This window comes from Apaloderma vittatum, unplaced genomic scaffold (genome assembly GCF_000703405.1).
Source record: "Apaloderma vittatum isolate BGI_N311 unplaced genomic scaffold, ASM70340v1 scaffold11319, whole genome shotgun sequence".
NCBI classification, from domain to species: domain Eukaryota; kingdom Metazoa; phylum Chordata; class Aves; order Trogoniformes; family Trogonidae; genus Apaloderma; species Apaloderma vittatum.
This window is the reverse complement of record NW_009737019.1, coordinates 32192-56055: the sequence shown is the minus strand read 5'-3', so window position 1 is coordinate 56055 and position 23864 is coordinate 32192. Positions and strand designations below refer to the sequence as shown.

The window sequence follows — 23864 nt, the reverse complement described above, 5'->3', positions numbered from 1 at the left end:
GCTGAACAAGACAGTGTGCCTGGGCTGGGAAACACACCCTCTGAAGCAGTTGTGTAACACTCAGTTGTGTAGCCCCACCTCATCTGGTCCTTCACGGTGTGAGTGGAGCACTGCATTTTCGTCACAGTGTCTTATCCTGATCACTACTGAGAAAAATAACCAACTTCCCTTTTGTGGATTGGTCTACTCACTATTTCCTCAGCCCGTGAGACTCCACAGTGTTATATTCTGACTTAAACAAGCGTCACCCACTGTCCTGCATTTTCTGATACCCGTTAGAGTGGGAGTGTTTAAAGGAAATCATACGCCAGACAGTCTCAGACATGAGGTTGGCAGTGTGATGCTATTAAGTGTGGTTCCATCTGATGTCTACTCACAAATTCAGTGTCAAGATTGCTGCTGTTTCTGGCAATTTCAAGCTTCTTTGTTCTCCTCCTTCTCAAGGTAACAAAGCTGATCTAACCTCAGCCTCCCTAAGAAAACATGCTGACATGCTTATATAGCTGAATTAGCCATAGACACTAGCCTAGGCTGTGAGAAGTTAAATCAGCAATTTTATCTTGATGGGAATGGACAGTCTTCTAGTTCACCTGCGCATGACTTACTCTATTCCTATTTTATAGAAATGCTTGGTTAGAGGGAGCGGAGGGGCTGTGAGGAGCCAGCCTGCCCATCCTGCAGCACTTGCACCTGCGGGAGGGAAGGGCACTGTCCCTGTCCTCAGGGCAGCTGGCTGTGGCCTGGGGGAGCACATCGCTGGCAGAGGGAGGCAAGGTGAGCAGTGGGCTCAGGGCATGCAGGGGGAAAGGCAGAGCCCTGCAAAGGGCAGGTCATGGTGGTGGCAGATAGAAGATATTTTTTTTAGCAGTGGCATGGAGCTGGCTGCAAAAAGGAAGCCGTGAAAAGTCACGTCTGCACTGGGGAGCAAAAGAGGAAGAAGTGGCCTGTATTTGAGGATGCAGTGGGCGAGGGAGAGATTTTATCTGAATGTGTTTCACCCCTGAGTTCCCTGTTGGCTTTAGCTGAAGAGGATTTTTGGCTCTGTTATGAGTTCTGCTATGAACTTCCAAACTGGAAGCCCCTTCTTGGATGGTGGTTTTTAGGAAGAGGTATAGGCAGGCCCTGCCCAGGGCTCTGGCCAGCTCAGCCCCGTGCCCCTTTCCCTGCGATGGGCTGGGGGCTACTTTGGTGCAGCTGACAGGAGAATGGGGCCCTGGCAAGGCACAGGCTGAGTGCTTTACCACTTGCTTAGCACTAAGGGTTATCCCACACATGTGCAGGCCCATCCATTCCCTCTTGAGCCTGGCAGGTGATGTTTTTGCAGTGAAACAGGCTTGACACCAAGCACAGGGCAGGGTTCAGGTGCTGTGTGGCAGCCCCGTTCACATCCACTGTAAGTCCATCCAGAAGACTGTACCATCAGTGTCAGCTCCGTGTCCAGGGACCAGGCATGCAGAAATAGTTATTTAGTTATCTGCATCCTCGTGTTTCCAGGATTTCTCATCTTCCTCTTGTGCCTAAATCTGTGGCCATCTATACAGTCCTCACCCAGTGAATACTCTCAGAGGTTTATAGCCTTTTCCTTGATCAGAACACATGACATTTACAGGATCGTGTTTCCTGATGTTTCCGGTAGCGGACCCTGGATTAGCAGCTCTAAGAGTGACAAAAAGCAATCCGATAAGTGAGGCAAGCAGGTTTGAAACCTATCTCTGTGGAAAGGCGAAAAGGTTAAAAGTGATACTGAATCTATTCAAAGGATATACAGATGCTTTGTATTTTTTTTAAAATTGTTCAAAGACAAATCTAGTAAGAGATTTGTGACATACAGAAATGACTACTTGCATCTGAAACATCGTCTTCCTTTTCCAGTCACAGCTGATGGCACTGACGTACTTAACTATTCTTTAGTCCTCCAGTATCCAACTTTTCTGTGTACATAGTCTTTTGCACCATCTTTTACTCCTTCAGGCAGGCAGTCTCAACGCAAGGTGCAAAACAGAGAGTGGACACAGCTATGGATAATTGTCATCCGGAGCCATAGACATTAATAGTAATTTTAATCTGTGGAAGATAATTAAAATCACATGTTTCTGGACTGATTGTACTGCAAAGCAGGATCTGACCTCTGTGTAAAACAGACTGTGCCACAGGAGCTTTCTGCATAGTACAGTCATCTTCATCTGAGGTCTCTTGTGCTCCCACTGCCCGTTGGATCCAGGCTGCACATCCCAGCCCTGCACCTTCCCACAGTCAGCAAGAAGGAGACAGAACTCACCTGAGGGCTTCACACTCTCACCTCAGGTGTCCACAGCTATTTGCATTCAGAGGGCAGCAATCACCAAATAAGGCAGAGACCCCTTCTCTTCATTCATATTTGTTACTTTTACCTTCCTTCTCACACTGCATAGGCTGCACAGGATTAACAGTTTTCACTAGATGAGTGTCCTAAAATTAGCAAGAAAGAGGTTTCTGGTGAAGCTTCTGAGCTTGTCCTCTGGCTTGAAGCATCTCACATGTGTAAAACAGGCAATCCTTTCTTCACACTGTTTTTTTGCAGAGATGTGAAAGCTTGTGTACCATTTCTTTTAGCAAAAAGTAGGACTTCTACATACCGTTAGTGGGTAAAATTATCTCAGAGCACTTTTTCATTCTTCTTTTCTTTCTTTTTTTTTGTTTTGGGCAGATTTCTGGGATTCTTCCTTAAACCACAGAAGAATAGGAGAGGAGTTATCCCACCCTGCAAGAGAATCTGCTTTCGGTGCTGCCCAAGCAGACAGTTTAAAATCTACTCAGTGTTTTGCAAGTAGCACAAACCACTGCTCATGTGAAATTGAGCTGTCAATAGGAAATGACAAGCTGTGGTTCGTGAATCCTATTTTTATAGAAGAGTGCAGTAATGCTTTTCCTCCAGAGGTACCCCCTCCTAAAAGCCATACTATGAGCGCCAGTCTCCCCTCTGCCACCACACTCGCTGAAAGGAAATCTCCCCGCCGGCCCCCGCCACCTCCACCTTCTCACGCTCTTGTTTGGAAATCTTCTCTGAAGCAGGATCCCATGACTGCCTGTGAAAATGAGCTGCTTCTTCAGCCACTAGGAAAGAGCATCAAGGAAATGAAAATTGAGGGCGGTGACAATAACGAAGAAGGCAAGCAGAGCTGCTCACTCAGTGAGCCCTCAGCGGTGAGCCCCAAGAAGGACTCCCAGCCTCCTGTCCCCCCACGGAGGCGGCTGTGTGAGAGGACCTCAGAGGAGAGCTGTGTGGGTAAGCCTGGAAGTTGTGAAACACTGAAAGGGGAATGGACAGAAGAAAAACAAAACACAAGTTCAGTGAGCAGAGATAAAAGGCTGCAGTGCAAAAAGGCTGTAGAAATGCCTGGGGAGGTTCCTGAAAGGGCTGTATCACAGTTTCAGGAGACAAAGCCCGAACCTGCAGAGAAGAAGGAGGACATGCCTGAGATACAAAGCAATGACATTGAGAAAGGAAAGTCAGTTCCTATCCCACCACCAAGAAGGAAAAGGCTTTCCCAGGTACCGAGGATCCCCAGCTCCTGCCAGTCAAAGCAAAGGACAGAGGCAGAGATGGCCACAGCCATGGCACGGGCTTTCTGCAAGAGCAGCTCAGCTACAGTGGTGAGTGGCACCACTTGCACACACACCAAGACTGAACCAGGACGTGGCTGCAAATCCATCAACTCAGACGAACTGAAAGGTTCACACTCTTCGCTGGAGGGCCAGGGGGGCAGCGCCCTGGCTCAGGCATCAGTTTCTGAGCCAGACTCCTACTCCACCAGCAGCACAGAGGATGACCTGGAGATGCTGAACAGTTCGTCTAGTAAAAAGACACGCTCCATGATCTTAGACAAGGCCAGGAACAGGCTGTCCATTGTGAGCCTGTCCAATGTCTTCACGGTCTTTTTGTCTAGTGACAGGAAGCTGCAGAAGAAGATAGTCGAGCTGGCACAGGACAAGGATTCATATTTTGGCAACCTCGTGCGGGACTACAGAGTGTACAGTTTAGAGATGATGGCGAAGCAGAGCTCCAGCACAGAGATGCTACAAGAAATCCGGATGATGATGACACAGCTGAAGAGTTACTTAGTGCAGAGCACCGAGTTGAAATCTCTGATAGACCCAGCCTCCTACACCGAGGAACAGTTAGGTAGGTGTCTGTGCTTTACTCACTCTTGGGCAGAATTTGGGAAGGTGAGGAGGAAGATAGGATTATGCAGACACAGATTCTGCTTTACAGAAGTATAAACCATCTCCTTAAAACTTAGAGGTGCAAAAGTCTACTCTGTGGTTGCTAGCACTTGGAGGAGCGCCTCTAAAAACTGGGAGACCAATGAGGGGAAAAAATCTATTATGAATGTTTTGAAGGAAAGAGTTTAAGCGGAAAAGATGTGTGTTTCTGTGTGTGAGAGAGGCATATATGTATGTATGTATGCATATGTATACACACACATACAAATATGTGTATGTATCATAGGATCATAGAACGGTTTGAGTTGGAAGGGACCTTAAAGATCATTTAGTTCCAATTGCCCTGCCATGGGCAGGGACACCTCCCGCTAGCTTGTTAATTTAACAGTGTTTATAGTCACCTGGACACCAGGGCTAAAATGTAAGTAAATCATGAGCCAAAGGCTGTGGGTTCACAGCAGTTTATGACAATCCATAACATGGCTGACTTGTCCATGTCCTCCCCAAAACATCAGTGCCACACTTACCCCCACCTCCAGGCTGCCATCGCTTGTCTGACCCTGAGGCAATCTTACTCAAGGGGTGGGAGGATGGAAGAAAGTTTGTGCTGGACTTAGAATCATAGAATAGTTTGGGTTGGAAGGAACCTTAAAGATCATCTAGTTCCCATCTCACTGCCATGGGCAGGGACACTTTCCCCTAGATCAGATTGCTCAAAGCCCCATTCACCCTGGCCTTGAACACTTCCAGGGAGGGGGCTTCCACAGCTTCTCTGAGCAACCTGTTCCAGTGTCTCACCACCCCCATAGCAAAGAATTTCTTCCTAATACCTAATATAAAGCTACCTTCTTTCAGTTTTAAACCATTACCCGCTGTCCTATCACTGCACTCCCGGACAAAGAGTTCCTCCCCACCTTTCCTGCAGGCCCGCTTTAAGTACTGGAAGGCTGCTAGAAGGGCTCCCTGGAACCTTCTCTTCTCCAGGCTGAACAACCCCAATGCTCTCAGCCTGTCCTCATAGGAGAGGTGCTCCAGCCCTCTCTGGCCTCCAATATAGCTCTCTGGCCTGGCTCCCTGCTCAATTCAGAGAGGCTGGCTCCAAAATGCAGCATTCCCCTCTCTTTGCCGCATACATAGTTTGCCTTTGGGGTGGAAAAATAATATTTTTGGCTGTTTAGGGGTTTTTTGTTGCTTCTCCTGTGATGTTCTATGAGGGAGTAATGTGCTACTTCCCTCCTTGCTGGCCTGTTTGATGTACATTCATGAGGGAGTATACAAAGAGCTACAGGACTTTTTTATCCTAGTCAAAACAGTACAGCCAGAAAAAGCATGTGTTCGTGCACTCACATGCTCTTTTGACTTTGTTTGTCAAGGACCTGAAAAGGAATGACTGCTATTTATGAGATCTCTAAGTTGGCTTAAAGCAAGCTGGGAGCTGAAAGACCCTCAGAACAGAACATGGCCAAACACAGAAGTGGCTAGGAATTTCAGTGGATCCTGCAGCTCCAATATTAGGTGGGACCCACCTAAGTGGTGAGCCAGGACTCAGAAGCACTTATCTGCCAGTCTGAGCAGGCCCCATTGACTTCTTTTTTCATCCAGCAAAGGCTTCACATTCCCCAGTAGAACAGACCTTCTTGCGAACCCTTTGCCATAGGTAGGAGAGCAGAGCTATGGTTTCATTTCCATGCACATCGTGTAACACCTGCAATTTTTGTCCCGATAACTCCATTCTTTGAGGCAGAGAGGATGTTGGCACAGAGAAGTCTGTCTTGAATCTTAATCTTCCCTAATCAGGGAAGGTGGAGAAGAAGCAGAAAGAAGTGTCCTTGTTCTGCTTGGTAGAGCTGGGTGTGTGTGAGGATCCTGCCACAGACATGCCTGGTTAGACCTAGCCTTGTTCACTGGCAGTTCCTTAACAGGATGCTATGGCCCAGTCGGCCTATGGAGGACTGTCTTCTGTGGAGGACAGAGATTCCCACAGAGGAAGATTTGACATTTGAATTTGTCCCTCTTCAAAGCTCATTGATTCTCTAGATGTCTTTAAACACTTGGATTTTGTATACCTAAATGTTATTACCCTGTTTCATTCCTCACTGACTTAGCGATGAACTCTTCTGCCAGTGACCTTTTTGCCTCATTGCAGGGGTGACAAGAGGATCCCTTGCAGTCCCTCTAGCTCTGCCTCCGGTTTCTAGGAGTCAGACAATGGACTTTCTCACAGTTTCTCATGCTTGATTTTGTCTCCTGTTAAATATTATGGAAATACTCAGTCCACACTGACTATTTCCTCATCCACAGGTGGCATAAGAGGTGACTTAAGTGAGATGGAATGACTTGAGCAGTGAGAGTGAGAATCTTCTGACCAGATGCTGGTGTGGGCCTCTGAACTGGTGACTACAGCCCCTTTTCAGTGACTGTGCTCTGAAGTGAATTTCATCCCAAAGTGAATATCTCAGATAGATTAGAGGGAGATGTCAGAAGGGACATGAGATGAATCCCACCAGAGCATCTGTACGGGCGGGGCTGTGAAAAGAAGCCGTTAGGTGAGGTTCCTCACTATTCCCCGAGTTGGCTTTCCTGCTGCCTGGCTGTGCCATGCTGGTCAGCCAGGAGTCAAGCAAAGAAAGCGAGGGCGGCTGCCTACTCAGGACTTCTGGAAGATGTTGATAATGAAATATTTGTTTTCTGGGATGTAACTTCTATTCCCTGCTCACGGCTATGCAGTGGTGCATGAGTAAACAAATACATGCTTTCTTAGGAATTTACTTGCACCTGTACTATTGTGTTGATTATTTATCATGGCCTTCTGTGTTCTCTCTTCTCTGTGCAGAAGTGATTGCTGAGACGGCTTTGTACAAATGTGTTCTGAAACCTTTAAAAGAAGCCATTGATTCTTACTTAAAAGAAATCCACAACAAAGACGGATCTTTACAGCAGCTAAAAGAGAACCAACTTGTGATACAAAACACAACTACCACTGACCTAGGCGTCACAACCAGTGTGCCTGAAACCGTTGTGCTGGAAAAGATCCTTCACAAGTTCACAAACATGCACAAGGCCTACTCCCCAGAAAAGAAGATTGCCATCTTGCTGAAGTCCTGCAAACTCATCTATGACTCCATGGCTCAGGGAAACCCAGGTACAACCCTCCTACTTAAATTATATCCCTCACTGGTCCTTCTCCATGTACCAAAGGATCAGGGTTTATCATACAGTTGACGTGATAATATTCAAATTCGAGGTTGCAGTGATGGTTGGTGTGTTTGGTGTCCGCTGTCTTCTGGTTGTGATCAGAATGGGCTGGTTAGTGACTGTGAAGTTCTCAGCACTAATAGCGTGTATAAGATGTTACCTGGTTAACTTTAGGCTCCACAACTCCAACAAAACAAAGATGTCTGCAACTGTGTGTTTTATGGGTAATGTCCTTTTTGTGCAGGTCTTCACATAGCCCTCCATAAATCCTCAGAGCTCTGTGCCTGCTTGTAGCAACTTAATAGTAAATTCTAGGAATGGATCTTTGGGATAAAGTCCCTTGATATGGCCTTCACAAAGTTTTGCCTAAATTGTGGGGGAGACACAGAATGTTGGTATTGTTTGTTACTAATTCCAGTAAATTCCAAAAGCCACTACTATGCTTCTTCAATGTGAGAAAGTATGTGCTCTGAGTGTATATATATATAACTTGGGCCTCAGGTCAGCCACTAAATGTACGTGTTATGCCCTCAGCATGCAGACATGGTGTGTTTTTGCAGATAAACCAGGAAGCCCCTTTTTCTAGGAATCTGCCTTGCCATTTTAAGACCTTTCTTTGTATACTGCTGAGCTGATGACCAGCCATGCTTGAATTCAGAGAGAAGCCAGATATTAGTTTGCAACAATCTGTGGTTGTTCAAGAACTCACAATCTCCAAAGGTGCTTTTAGCTGTTCTGCTTTATTTTGTACAGATAACAGACTTGGAGCACTCATACAGGAATTGTTGTGTCCCTTCTGAGTCTCTCCTTAGGCTCTTTTTTCGGACAATATGCAGCAAGCGTCAATGACCAATCTAGACACATCAACAGCAGGGCAAGAAGCCACTCCCAAGCTACAGGGTGGATAGGACCTCTGAGTGTCTTCAAGTATTAGGAGAAGATTTGGACATATGTAGGGAAATATGCTGTAACATTGTTAAAACAGTTGTGTTGAGAGTAAATTTGGCACAGATCATAGACTCATATGCCTCATTAAAACCCACATAAGAGACAGTCTCCTTCCAACGCTTGTTGTATGTTACATGTCTGTCACACCTCAGTTAGCTCAGGGGTCAAATTTCTCTGTTGCGGGAAATGCCGTTGTGTCATTTTATATAACAGAAATTAGGAGTCAGGGAAATAATTTGAAAAACGCTACATCATTTACAAGATTGGCATTCATGAAATTGGAAGGTTTCACTGTGTTTTGCTAACCAAAGCACTTTGTTTCAGCCAGCTCAGCTGTTTTCATATGCTGAGTACTACTGCAAGTGGGGTGTAGGTGGGAAGCTGACCTCACCCCTGTGCCTCCAGTTGCCTCTCCAGTATGTATGATCAGTGATGCACATCAGGGCCTGGTCAGGAGAAACTGGCCTGGCATTAAGGAAATGTACCCCAATGAAAAAGACCAGAAAAAGAGTTTAAAGGGAAGACAATGCTGCAGTCAAGCTCCTGGAAGACAGTGGACTCTGAGAGAAATCGAGTGAAATGTCCTGTAGATCCACTTAGAAGTGAAATGTGTGAAACCTCTTCAGCAGAATGAACTGACCACAGATCACTTTGATTTTCCTCCTGGCAAAGACAATCATTCAGCAAACTGCATTATTTTTCTGACAGAGGATTCCCAGCTGGTGGTGTGCAGAAGAGCATGCTGTGGGCTGCTCAGACCAGATTTCAGTGGGTAGGAATTCTCCTCCTGCTCTCTGTCCATCTCGAGAGCAGCCACCTAGGGCCCCTTTTGCTTTCAGCCAGCCCTGAGACAGCACAGGACTCTGCACAGGAAGAGCAGAGGCCATGCTCAGCTTCCTGTGCAACAGTCTGGTTTTCTTTAACTCCTTTTTCTCACTGCTGAATTAGAAAGTTCCTTCTCTTCAAAGATTGGAGCAGGTGGAACACAAAACTAACCATTCTCTCTGCCACAAGACTAAAATCAGCCTACCTCTGTCAGAAAAACCATCTATTTGGTAACATAACTGCTTCTTTTGTCTGGTTTAGTTTGCAATGTGGTGGCTCAGGCCAGGTCTTTATTCACTTTAGGCTGACCATAGGATGAGCTGACCTGAGAATATGGTTTCATTTCTCAAAGCAATGTGCAAAAACAACCAAATCAAGCATGCTTTTTTTTCAGACCCCCATGAAAACACAAGTTTTTTAACATATTGAGACAGCAGTCCAGGGCGTCCAGATAGGTACCAAGTTTTCTTTAAAACTAGGTATAGGCTTACTCTGGAACATCTGTGCCTATGGTAGTGCCCATCTTTGCACGGCTGAAAGAGTCATGAAATTTGAAGTCAGCCTTGACTGACTCGATGTGTATTAGTCAATTCTAAGAAAGGAGGAGTACTCTGGTTTAGTCGCAATTCATACTATGTGGCAAAATTTGCCTGAAAAATTGGCTGTGGTTGGACCACCTGATACTTAGACAATTAACTGAATGGGTCAAACCATCAACTGATTTAAACTGCCATTACTCACTCAAGATGAAGATAATCCACTTGTGCATTTGATTCATCACAAGGAACCAGAAAGACCAGTTCACAGACTTTGTCAAAACACCTTTCTCCCAACAGACCTCTAAGTACAACTACAAGATATACATATCTCTAAGGTCCCTTCCAGCCTAGGCCATTCTATGATTCTATGTTGAAGTACAACTCATCTACAGCAGCTACATTTAGCTGTAGGTGGCCACAGATGAGTCTGGCTTCTCATTATAGACAATGGGGACTTAGTCATAGAATCATAGAATGGCCTAGGCTGGAAAGGACCTTAGAGATCATCTAGTCCAACCTCCCTGTCATGGGCAGGGACGCCTCTCAACTAGATCAGGCTACTCAGGGCTCCGTCCAACTTGGCCTTGAACACCTCCAGGGAGGGGGCAGCCACAACATCTCTGGGCAATTTATTCGAAAGTCTTGCCACCCTCGTACTGAAGAATTTCTTCCTAAGGTCCAATCTAGCTGATGGAACTCAGTTGATTCATCGGCCTAGATGTAGGTGTCTGTTTTAGGGTGAGATGACTCATGACAAACTCCACTGATGATACTGATTAGTTCATCACTGGTTATAAAAAGAGTTGAGAGGTACTGGTTCAGATGTTTACATGTACAGTGTAGGCAGTGGTACTAGTACGTGAATCATTCCCAAAGGGACAACTATGATAGCACTGTGGTGCCTCACTGAGCTTTTCTGAGTTCTGTGCAAACTGAAATAACAGCAATGTATGCCTGCAAAAATGTAACCTACTAGCCAAAAAGATGTCACCTGCCCCTTAAAAATACTAGGACTATTTAGTAAGAATAATATTCATTAAAAGAATAAAAGAAGTAGAGTTTGGAAGCCCATCCAGCCCTTCCCCTGCAAACTGGCTGGCAGTTTTTTCAGTCTGTGCACTAGAAAAGTACAAGCAGGACTCACAGGGAACCGTAAGCTCCCAGCTCTCTGACTGCTCCTACATTTGCAAGGTATGTCCCAATACCCACAGGGAGAGTTGGGCACATATTTATACAGAAACACTGTAATCTTATCTCGAAAAAACTGCTTATTATTTGTCCTTCAGAATTACCTTTACACAGACAAGATGTCAGAGGCATATTGTGTGGTAGAAGCAGAATGATAATCTGTGTTTTTTACTCCGCCAAAAACACAAGTGACACTTGTGGAGTGATAAACAAGATGTAAATCTGCTGTGTGGTGTGTACTTGCAGTGGTGAGCCTGGAGCTCCCAGCCCTGTGCTGCCTGGGAGGAGCTTCTCTGTGGAAGAGAACTGACAGAAAAGCAAAAATAGCAGAGCAGTAGGCATAGATTTATGAAGAAATATTGTGTAAATCAAACTGGCTGAGCTTAGTCAGTCCACAAGGAGGAAAAATCTCTAAACTCTAAAATAAGTTGTCAGTCTGAAAGATGGGGAGACTGCTTTTGAAGGAGATTCAAGAAGAATGAACAGAGAAACCGTTTTCTTACTGCAACATTTTTAACTTGTGGACTACCTAATGTTATGAAGCTTCTTCTCTGGAGTCTCTTTAAACTGCACAGGGAGCTGGAATAGATAGCTCAAAACCAGTTCTGGACTAGTGATGGAGTTGGCTAGGTGATTGGCCCTAAAACATCTCATTCAATAATTTCTACTGCCTAGTTTTGCATGGCTAATGTATAGTGTTCTTTTGGAAGAAGAGAACAGATAGGATATATATCCTACTGAAATCTTTATCTTCCCAAGCTTTTAGGACAAAGTTTGTCATCCCCCATGGAACAGAGCAGCTGAATATTAGTTGCCTTGATGCACTCCTATATGGCTCTGCAGTTGGCAAAGGCATGGACATGAAGTTGTGTCTTCAGTGGGTAACTGAGCCTGTGAAAAGAAAATTGGCCTCAAATACTTCAGCTGACAGTGTAGAACAGATGCTAGAAGTTCCTAAAACTATGTCAGAGCAATCCTATCCCACTGCTGACTTCTGAGAAGGCAAATAAAGCTATACGTAACAGTTTTGCATTGTTGTCTTTAAGAAGAGGATATCTGCATTTAAGTTAGTATTAGTGAATGCTGATGGGCTAGAGATTATATCTTTCTCTTTTTTTCTGGCTAGCACAACTGCTACTTTTGAATTAAAGACTCAGTTTGGTTTTTCAAGGGGAACAAATTCCTGTGATCTGTAAAACATGTTTTTGAAATGCATTCATGCTGCCTCCATGTATTAACTCTCTTATTTCAACTATACCATAAATCAAACCTTGCTGAAGTGGTATGGGATGGACAAGAGACAGCAAAATGCTAGGGAGTGGAAAGATGGTAATAATCTTTCCTTATTATCTTGAACAAATCCCAGTTAACCTCTCTGTACCCCAGATTTCCCAGCTATAAACTGAGGCTAAAATTCATATTTCTTGGAGAGCTTCTGCTAGACCTCATTCGACTGTTTGTAAAATATTAAGGCAAGATGCAGAGCATCATTGCTGTCTGCTGGTTGTCAGAATATACATGGTGGGAAAAGAAATGCATGAATTTGTTAAAATAGGCCGTAATTTCTTTATGGAGGCTTGGGCAGAATTCCAATTGCTTTAAATCGTGTATTTAATTAATAACCGTTCCATTCAAGTGCTGCATTCCAGCCAGGAGCTGACGTTGTATTTGCTTTGCTATAAACATAATAGGATGAGTTGGCGACAGAAGGCTTATTTTAAGCTTCTTATAGATATTTATGAAATAAATGTTTCCTGAGCCTGCAGGGAAGAGGGAGGAATAAAGCAAGCAAGTCATATATGGTGTAGGACAACACCACCTTGAACAAGCAAGCTTAGTCTCAGTGTCACTGAGACCACAGCAGGGTCAGAGCTACACTCAACTCTGTCAGCTGCAAACATACCCCTCTGTGAGATGGAGCTACACACGCAGGTCTGGGATCTTAGTCCCAGCCCAGACTGAAAGTGGAGCTGAGGAGGCAGCAGCCTGCAGAGAACATCCCTACTGTAGCCCCAAGATGGACGCTGGTTGGTGCCCTGGTGCCTTTCATGGCCCAGGGAGCACGTGGGTTGCAGGATGCTGAGCAGAAGCTACATCTTGGGTGTCTTGGCTCACAGGCATTGTTTCATACATCTCTGTGCCTCCTGCATCTGACCGTATCTGAATTGCTGACAGCACCTATTATCCCCATGAGGGACTAAGATACAGGGTGTCTCAGGGCCATACTTGGTCTGACAGCTGTATATGTCTAAGCTAGTCCCTCTGCCTGCTGTGACACCCAAGGCCAGGAAAATAGGGGGAGTTTAAGAGTCCTGCCTTCTCAGGCACTTATCCTTGGCTCCGTGTGCAGTCCTCGGAGAGAAGCTGTTGCAATATACCATGCCTGACCTGGCAACACTGGAAATTTGTGGCAACACATGGAGCCAGAGCTAGATCCTTGATGATTATCTTTGCTTGTCTCTTGTTGACACCTACAGGTCCTGCTGACTTCAGATATGGGTATTTAAGAATGAGGCTTCATATTCCCACAAGTGGATTAAAATTATTGCCAGTAATTTATGCAGGTTATGAACAGACAGCATATGGAGAGTGAGTGCTCTTTCATTATTGCAGTCAGACATCCCTACTCTGAGTTTATTAGTAAAAAAAAGTGTATATCAGATTTTCATATTTAAGCCATATAAACAGCTAGAAGTCCAATAATATTTCTATGAAATCTTAAAGTTGAGAAAGGTTTATAACAAGGGCTGGTGGGCAGAGCAGTTAAAGCAGCTTATAGAAATGAGATAGACAGCAGTAAAAAATAATTGACTCAGTGCATGCTTTTACATACAACCACTTCTAAGCCAATAAAAAAAATTAGAGAGATTCTGTCGGAATTCTTGAAAAAATGTCCTCTAACTTTCATTTTAACTGACATTAAAAGTTGAAGGCTGGGGACATGGAACTGTTTGATTACAAGTTTCTGTTTCCATTCAGTATTGGTTGGTCAGTTCATTGGCTGGCCGGTGACCTCTTCCAGTGACATTTTATTTTAAAAAAACAGCATTTTTATTCCAATTGATAGGAATTCCTGTTCAGAACTAGCAACTTTTGGATGCCCTAGAACACGCAACATAGATTGGGCATGAAAATGAAGTGGTAGGAAAGAGAAAATTCTGCTGTTAGTGGTGCACAGGAAATCACTTGGACTTAAGGAAATCCCTTGACCCTTAGGAAATCAGAAGCACCCAACTCATGCCGCAGGTCAGTTACTACTACGTCATAAAGAAAGAGTTTTTAAAGGGAAAAAAATGAGCCTAGCAAACTCTTTAGTACTTCATCTTCCTTTACACTTTTTTTATACAGAACTAACTGCTGGCATTTGATTTACTCAGATCAGAAGAATAGGGCTTTTCTCTGTGCAGTTTTTCTATTACATTATCTCAATTGTGTCATCTTTTTTTGCTAGACAATATTAAATAGCTGTAATACTAATCTGCTCGTATTAAGGTAATATATATGACAGTAACAAATTGGACCTTTAATAGAGCTGAAGCTTTCAAAGAGACATAAGCCAAGGCAACAACAGACAAAATGTTGATCCAGATGTTAATGAAACAGTACAGTTCTTTTATAGTTCAGTTGAAGACCTAAGGCTGTGTCATTTAACTAAAGGCAGCTCTAATAAAGCAACAGAATTGAAAGCGTTAATCCAGTTTCATTAAATTGTCAATGTTGTGGCACGTGCAGGCTCTGTTAGAAACAGACTGAATTACAGCCCTGACAGTCTCTCATCCTAAAACACTTTGTTTTAACCGGATCAACTCTCTGTTCACTAGATATATTACTGGCTTTTGTTTAAAGCCATACTTTTTTTTTTTTTCTTTAATCAGAGGCTAAGCTCATGTTTATTTCAGGCTTCAGAAGAGTATCTGCCAGTGGAGAATCTGCGTCAGCTATGAATGACAAAAAAGGAAAGCTGACTCATGGCAAAGATTTGAAATAAGTCAGTGGGAACATTTGAGAAGTAGGAATTTATGCCCTACCATGGAAGGACATGTGGACTAAGGGCCAAAAATGGCTGGGGCATAATTCTGCTGAAGCTACATCAAGGGTAGCTTTGATTCTTTGAGGTGAGGCAAGCAGTCTCATGAGATCCATGAAACTAATGCATCCAAGTGCTCAGGTGAGAATAACTGCCCTCTGAGGGAGGACATCCAGAATGAAAGCAGTCTGGGCCTAGGTTAAGAGGAATGGTCAACCTTGAACGTTGGGAAGATAAGCCTGTTAAGCAACTTGTTATTATACGTTGTCCATGATGAATTTATGATATGTTGGTAGAAAGTGAAGTCATCTTTCAGTTAAGAAAAATTGTCCCTGTGCTCTTCGCCATTTATGTGGTGGTCTGGATTCTGTTTTAAGTAGTAATTATTTATAATGATGACTGTTAACATATACATTTTCTTGCCCCCAGAAATCCCAAGGAGCTTTTACAGATTATGTAACAGACCATTTTGTTGAGTTTGTTGATACGAATGTTTAAAGCTCAGGAAATCTTGGGCCCATAAGGATCTGTTCCTGTAGCTACTGCTGCATACCAAGTCTGAAAAGAAGTCTAAGTCCAATGTGAAAAGCTTTCTGTTTTCTTAGCTAGACACCATGGCTGGAAAGATGCTTCTTTTTTGATCCTAGCTCTTAGGAGACTGTTTTAATTAGGAACATATAATGTGATGTTTTGCCTTCTGAAGGAAAATAAATACAGGTGACCTCAGTCCTAAAAACTACAAGCTGCTGTTCCATTTTCTGCTCTTTAATCCCAAACATAGAGTGAATTTAAGATAATAAATGCCCCTAATGCATGTAGCCAGCTTTGTTGATAATACTGACCATGTGAATTGCAATCTTGATGGCAGTGTCAAATCAGAGGGCCAAGCTGGCAGCCTTTGCACTCTTCAAGGATTTTCCCTTCTCTGTGATCCATAAAGTTTAATTTTCTCTTTCTTCAGTTAATAAAGAACAGCAGAAATGGAGTTAACTAAAATTTTCAAGCTCATATTCTGGCCTTGAAGCAAGCTTGCTTACTTTTAAAGTGAAGTAACTTTCCTTTTTTCAGCATTTTTTCTTTTCAAACCTTCAGATCATGTAAGCTAAAGTCTGAAAATGATATGCTGGATAAGAAGTTTTCACTGTTGTGTGGGAACGTGTCTGTGTGGTAAGGTTATTGGGACCACTCTGTGTTTCTCTTTGCTCAGGGAAACTATACGGTGCAGATGACTTCCTCCCCGTGCTCATGTATGTGTTGGCTCGCAGCAACTTGACTGAAGTCCTTCTGAATGTGGAGTATATGATGGAGCTCATGGACCCTGCTCTGCAGCTTGGGGAAGGTAGAGTACAGTGTTTGCTCCTGGAAATCAGTATTTTCCTCGCTTCAGTGTTTGTGAAAGTTGGGCAGCAAGGCTCTGGATAGACTTTGTGGATAAGCTATAGAATCATAGAATTGTCAGGGCTGGAAAGGACCTGCTATGGGGCTTTTCAAATTTGAGGCTGTAAAATTATTGTCAAACACTTTAATTGTTTTTAGCAGTGCAGTGCCCTTAGACACCAGCTGGAAAGGCAGGGACTCACCATAAATGGGAGCTGCTGGATTAGTAACCTAAACAGAGACATCTAGTGTTCCTTGGCCCAAAGGCTGAAAATTTAAAAGGTCTTTGCCTAAAATGAAACTCCTGCTGTAATCCATTGTGCGGACACTTTTATTTTTTCCAGTGAGAAGAGTACATTGTGTAAATTGCCTGGGGCCATACATTATTCTCATGATCACTCCAATCTTAAATTTGAGTGACCCCTTTGACAATGTTCTCTGGACAAGTATCACAGTGAGGCAGAGAAAGGACTCTTTCTCTGGGTTTGGATGTGAATAAAGACCTCTGCTATTAAAGGAATAAACACCCTGGGGAACTGTGGGCCTTTAGTTTCTTAAATATAGCTTGGGAAGCAGATGCTACTAACAGTGACAGGGATATGCACTTTGAATTAGAAACACAGATAGTTTTTCACCAGGTTGTCACCCAGTAAAATGAGTTCTATTTTAGGCTTTGTTTTGTTAAGTACTGAGGTTCTAGAAAGGAGGAACATCAGAAGACTAATTTTATTTATATTAAATGGAGGTATAAATCTGTAACTAAGTGCATGTTGTCCCAACACAGCGCAGAGGTGGGCTGAAGTAAGTGCTAACAGAAGTAGCAGTGGCAACACAGTGGTATGAGTGAGGGATTTCTGCACAGAATTTTTCTGCTGAAAAGACTTGTTAGCAGGAAAATTGTTAGCCTAAGCACAGCATCTTGCTGACATAAGTAACCTGGTGTTGGTGACTATGCTGCACACCAGTTCTTCATTTTGAAAGGGTACACTACCAGGCTGGTTCCTGAAGTCAGCTTGATTGGGGAGCTCAGGCTGTTGAAGGCAAAGTCAGCTGGAAGTTCTATGAAGTCTAAGATGGAAAAACTGTGTGAAATGTGTACTCCAGTCAAAGGGGAAAAATTTTGTGAAGGAGTTCCAGATCAGACTGGCTCCAGTTTGATAATAAAAAAAGGAAAACAAAGTGAGAAAACCATGAATCTGGCATCCCAATTAGAAATTTACTTTGAATTAATTTTTAACAACAGTGATGTTGACTTCTGAAGCAAAGGCAAGGACAGATGATGGGCAATGACTGTGTGGAAGTGAAGATATTGGAGAGTGGAAGAAAAATTAATTCTTAAAGAAGATGTAATGAATTCTTGTTTTGGGGAGCTGGGAGATCTTCCTCTCCGGATTCTGAGGGAAGGGGTACACCAAGTCACAGGTGCCATCATGGGCACCCCTGACTCTGCCAGAGCAAGAACAATACAAGGACAGAAAAGGCAGGGTAGTGACTATATTTAAGAGAGGAAAAGTGGCACTTTTGGTCTTGTTAGCCTGTTCTCAGCAGCATTTTGTGGGAGACAATAAGGAAAAAGAGTGGTTTTGGCAGACCTATGTAGCTATGGGACATTCCTAACTGGATCCACCTGCGTATGGAAAGTCAGATAGCAATGTCTTGATCTCTCCTCTGCTGCACCAAACTTTAATGATGCTCTAAAAATACTGCTCTTAATAAAATGCTGTCTTAGCCACCAGTTACACAACCAGCCTCAATGCTTTTGGAGCTCATCAGAGCCTGAGGAAGGGCTACCCAGGCTGGGTGAGGTTTGGGTGATGTGGAAGTGCCATCTAGAGGCAACTGCAATTATTACGAAACTTATTAAAAACAGGGAGCTCTGCCTAGCTGGCGGACAATTTTTATTTCTGCCTGTTTTCCTGGCACCCGGGGTGAGAGGAGCCAGATCATGGGATGATGCAGAGGCTGGAGCGGTGGACCTGTCCCATCATGGCAGCTTGCCGAGCCCCCACTGAGACCTGGCCCCTTACCCTGCTTCAGGCCAGGGCACGCTCTCGCCTGGAGGCCAGGGAACATGTCCTCGTCCCTGCTGCCTATGGGACACTGTGCTCTGGCTCCAGTGGCTCTGTAGGCTGACGCCTTCCCTGTGTTCAGAGGAGATCCTGGCCCAAGTCTCTTCCTTATCAGCAGAGCTGAGCCTGGAAACAGCTGGAAAAATGAGCTCTTGTAATTAACGCAGCAATGGGGCTGTGCCCTGACAAGGGACTGCCCTGCAACCACAGTAGCAGTTTTCTCATGTTCAACTCTGTCCTCTTATCAGGGCTTGTCTTCTTCCGTGTTGATGAAGCCTGTTCTTATGATGGTCCAGCTGTTTCCCTGGCTGCTGCAGTTGGTTATTTATTACTTGCTGCAGCCAACACCACAGCTGTCAGGGAGTTTCTGAGGGAAAAGGACTGGCTGCAGACTTTTACTGCTTTGTCTCATTTCTCTGCTTTGCTAGATTTATCCCACAACTCTAAACAGTCCAGGAATTACTCTCAGCCAAACACCTGGGCTCCACATCTAGTTGAAAGAAATAGAAGGAACAGAGGGTGGCTTGCCCTTGCGGGTCTGAGACAGCCTTCAGACAGTGCTGAGCCCACAGGAGACCCAAGCTCTAAATGTTGTCGGTTGTATCCTGGGCTGCATCAAAAGAAGCGTGTCCAGCAAGGTGAAAGATGATTCTGCCACTCTGTGTCTCTCTGGTGACACCCTGCCTCTGGGGCCCTCAGCGCAGGAAAGACATGGACCTGCTGGAGCAGGTCCAGAGGAGGGCCACAAACATTATCAAAGGACTGGAACACCTGTGAGCAAAGGTTGAGAATGTTGCGGTCGTTCAGCCTGAAGAAGATGAGTCTCTGGGGAGACCTTATTGTGGCCTTTCGATATGTAATGACAGAGAAAGACTTTTTACTAAGACTGTAGTAACAGAACAAGGGGCAACAGTTTTAAATTGGAAGAGGGTAGGTTTAGATTGGGTAAGAGAACATGCTCTCTCCATACTTACTCATTTTTAATATTATAATTATTTTAGAGCAAAACTGACCCAAATCACTATTAAAAAATTACTACGTACAGTGCAAGATTCCCAAACCTTGAAAAACACTCCTCAATGGTTTGTGAAAGCAGTTTTTGTAGTAGTTTGTCCTCAGGTTGTGTTTACTCCTCAGCAGTCTGGGCAGTAACATTGCTGAGAGGCAGAAAAGGGTGGAGGACACTGTGGTCACTAGGTCTGGTTTCTCTCGGGTTAACTGCAGACCCTGCAGTGAGGCACAGGCAGTGCAAGTGTTTGACAGCACCAGCACAAGCAGGCAAAGTGGAAGTTGATGGCCGGTGCAGGTGTGATGTTCATGCAAGACCGTCTTCCTTTGCAGGCTCTTATTATTTAACTACAACCTACGGGGCCCTGGAGCACATCAAGAACTACGACAAAATCACTGTCACACGGCAGCTGAGCATGGAGGTGCAGGACTCTATTCACCGCTGGGAGCGACGCAGGACGCTGAACAAGGCCCGGGCTTCCCGCTCATCCGTGCAGGTAGCCGGCATCGCTTTCTAGGGAGAAAAGCCTGTAAGCTGAACATGTTCTCTCCATACTTACTCATTTTTAATATTATAATTATTTTAAAGCAAAATTGACCCAAATCACTATTTAAAAATGAGTACATATGGTGCAAATTCTCAAATCTTAAAAAATACACCTCATTTGAAATACATACTATTTAAAAAATGCATTTTGAAGTACCCTCATAATGATATAATTTTAAATATGACTGCAGAGTGATTTTGTTGTTCCTTCTCAAAGGAGATGTGCTGGGAGCCTTCACATGTGAAGAGCTGTGGAAGGGAAGCAGGAAGCCTTCTGCTCCGTGTACCTAGGGCCTGGGGAGGCCCTGGGCTAAGCTGAGGAGATGTGAGCAGCTACATGGGAGTGGTTCCTAGGTGGCATAAAGCTGTAGGAGGACCTGAGACATCGGCAGGATGGGTCAGAAAACCATCTTCCAGAGCCTGGCTTCTCCAGTCCTGGCAGCAAGGCAGACCCAACAACGGCTGGCTAGCTTTGAAGCCCGTGCTGTGTATGGCCCAATGAAGACCTCCCCATGGACAGTGGGAGAGGGTCCTGGGACAGATGGGTGCTCTGGGCCTCCAGACATGGTGAGGCTGGGTGCAGGACTCAGCAGGTGGGATGTCCTGCCAGCACCATGTTCTATGATCAAACTGTAACCCACAGGCAGGCAGCAAAGGCCACGTCTCAGGTTCTGTAAAGCCTCCACAGTGAAAAACTGAAATTTCGAGGGGAAAGCCAGCGGAAAGTGTCCTGAGGCAGGCACAGTCCATACAGACCTGTGAAAGCAAAGCGTTTAATATTCCTTCCATAGCGTAGTCAAAAGAGTCCCTGATGATCTCAGACCATGTGAATGATGACTGAGATACATCAAACATCCATCCAGCCCCAAGTGCTGCTCTGGCAGTAGCTCACAGCGTGTACCTGGAGCGTAATAGCTGGGCAAAGAAATGCCACATTTCCTTGGAAGATTCCCACCACCTCCAGCATCCTAGGGGCTGTTTTCCATTCATTTGAATGAAGGGTAATATCAAAGACATGTGAGCCCATCCTGGAGGAGGTAAACAGCTTGCTGAGGTGTTCGGCATGCCCCTGCACACCCCTGTGGCTGCTTTACCCACCTCTAGTGACATACTATAAATGCAGTTTGGAAACCCATAGTCCAAGTACTTGCTAAATCTCACTTCTGCTGGGGAGATTATTTTCTCACCAAAAAGTCTGGGAATTTTTTTTAAACTTCATAGACACAAATTAATCATACAGGTTCCACTATGGCCAAAGGATCTCTAGGTTCTTTTTCTCATGAGTTTGGCAAGGGGAAAGTTGTCCCAACAGTTGTTACGGCCAGAAACAGGATACCAGTAAATAAGGTTTTTCAGCATAATTTCTGCTGTTTCCTTCTTGATGGAAGGAAGTTTGGAGCACACTCAAAGTGCTCAAGGTGCTGTTTGGGTGATGGTTGACTTACAAGGGTCACCACACCACCAGCCCTTTCCTGTTTCTGTAAGACAGGGAGCTTTCAGACCAGATCTCTGAGGGTTTTGGTTTGTTGTTCTGGTCTGTTACTTCTTTGCACCTTATTTCTTCAGGAGCTGTAGAAAGGTGGGAGAAGGAGCTGTGGCAGACTGCTCACTAAGGATATTCACCAAAATCAGGAAACAGCTTTCACTTATGTGTCTTCACAGGGCTAATTATTTTGTTAGGTGTTTGTTAAGTTTAAGTATTTGCTGATTCAGAGCTTGTTCATCAGAGGGGAGAAAGGAGAGAGCATTGGAGAATATTTGGAGGATATTTGGGAACATTTAGGAGCTCTAGGCAGCTAGAACTTCGGAACTGAATTCTACCTCCCTCAGTCCTAAGTCACTGTGTTAACTGCATGATTGATCCTCATGTTTCTCTTCAGGATTTCATCTCTATCTCCTTTCTGGAAATTGGTGCTCAGTCAAGGACACTTGCTTCCCGGAATGACACCACAGCTGAGCAGCTGAGCCAGCAGTGTGCCGAAAAATTTGAAGTCTTCCATCCCAAGGACTACGGACTCTTTGTTTATGTTGATGACCAGTGGTTGCAGCTGGACAAAGATGCCCTTCCTCACCATATCAAAGCCTCACTGCTGAAAAGTGACACCAAGAAGGATTTCCATTTTATTTATAAACCAATAGACCATAAAACTCCACCAGTTCCAATTGTCAAAGAGTCAGACTTTTCCTAAGGGTCATGATGCTCTTTTGGTGTGTTTGCTGTCATCCTGGAAGCGCTGGATAGTTTATCTTGTGAGATCCTCTGGTATCTGCAGAACTCAGAAGGTTTGTGGAATGTGGCCCTCAACACAGGGCAGATGTGCCAATTGTAGATGCTGTCTGAATATGGGACATTTCTCAGCAGAGTTCATTTGCAGAAGTAAAAGGGAGCATTCAGGAGAACATTCATCCTCTGGAAAACTTGAAGTATCAAACCTTGTAACCTCCTGCTGGCAACCAGCTGATGTCGCAGAATGTACATGGGCAGTGAAGAAAGTCCAGAGATCTTGAAGAAAAGTGGACATTTATTCCATAATAAATTATGGCAGGTGTAAATCACCTCTGTGCACAAGGCCGGAGAAAGGTCTGCACACACCTCAGTCTGTCTGAAGGTAAGACTGCATTTATGCCTTACAGTGTCTGTTCACCAGTTTGAATAAATTAAGTCTTGTCTGATGTATTCAGTGGAATAGGATTGCCACCTGCACCAGAATTCCATCTCTCTCTTGCTGTCTAAAACATGTTATTGCCTTTGAAATAACAAACCGTGCAAGATGATCCTGTACATTCACTAAGAATACATTTTCTGCCATCTACTTGTCATTGAAGTGAAGTAGCTTAGGCATTTTCATCAATTAATTTTTTTTAAAGATTGGAAGTTTTCACCATCAGTTTTACATGTACAGCAGTTTTAATCACCTTGGTTGTATGATAGTGTCTGGTTAATTTTATATTTATTTCTCTCTGTGATATGATGCAATTATTTTAAAATAAGTGTTTGTAAAGAACATAATAATTTGTCCAGTGTAGCAAAGCAGATTAAAATTTGAAAGTCAAAAAGAGACAGAATTAAATACCTGTTCCTTTTTACCTGGATGTCGTTTTCTCTATTGTTTTCATATCTATAAGTCCCACCAGGTTATTACTTTAATAAATTCAGGCTTTCGCAGACAGAACTTGCTAATTCTCCTTTTTACTTGGGCTTTCAGTCATTCAGTCATTGCAGACTTAAATTTTCCTGCAAACTGAAATACTCACAGAATAAACGGAACCAATGCAAAAACTGCATTTCATGAAATTTGAAAACAATTTGTCAGGATTGAATAATGGAGGTGGAAGCCTTAATTGCAAGAAAGATACATGTCTTCTGGATGCCTTCATTCAGGCAAGATTCCCACTATGTACATGAGAGACTGGATTGTCAGCGTGCAGGACACAAGCAACCTCCACTGAAGCGACACAAACTTGAGATCAGGCCTAGCAAAGCTCTGATTACATAAAAAGGGTGCTTCACTGTGAGTTTTGCTCAAAGCTGCTATCATTTCCTCCCATTAACATTCAAAAAGTAATTGGGATGCATTGGGCCAAGTTGCCCAAGGTAACTGCCTTATTCCTGAGGTTCCAAAGATAAAATCATGGAATCATAGAATGGCCTAAGCTGGAAGGGACCGTAGAGATCATTTTCATCCCGCCTCCCTGCCGCCAGGGACGCCACTTGTCGACTAGATCAGGCAACACTTGGGGACCGAACGGAAATCAAACCCACGACCTTAGCATTGTTAGCGCCACACTCAACTGACTGAGCTAACCGGCCCCCTAAAATGGTATCACATGTAACTGATCACTCTCTCAGTCTCTGGGCTTTGAAATGTCTGCATCTGCATGCCCCAGTGGTAGGGTGCACTGGCCAAATCTCCACACAGATAGCAAACCAGTGCTGC

General features: G+C 44.2%; 1 protein-coding gene across 1 annotated transcript in view; it reads left to right on the top strand.

Moving 5' to 3' along the window:
* The window catches only part of RIN3 (Ras and Rab interactor 3), a 47683-nt gene extending 25568 nt beyond the window's left edge, over nucleotides 1–22115 (top strand). The window contains exons 6-10 of the mRNA XM_009877201.1: nucleotides 2687–4162; nucleotides 7037–7345; nucleotides 16133–16264; nucleotides 19713–19876; nucleotides 21807–22115. Of these exons, the coding sequence (XP_009875503.1) occupies nucleotides 2687–4162; nucleotides 7037–7345; nucleotides 16133–16264; nucleotides 19713–19876; nucleotides 21807–22115 (2390 nt within the window). The remainder of the gene's footprint in view (nucleotides 1–2686; nucleotides 4163–7036; nucleotides 7346–16132; nucleotides 16265–19712; nucleotides 19877–21806) is intronic.
* Nucleotides 22116–23864: the final 1749 nt, after the last annotated feature.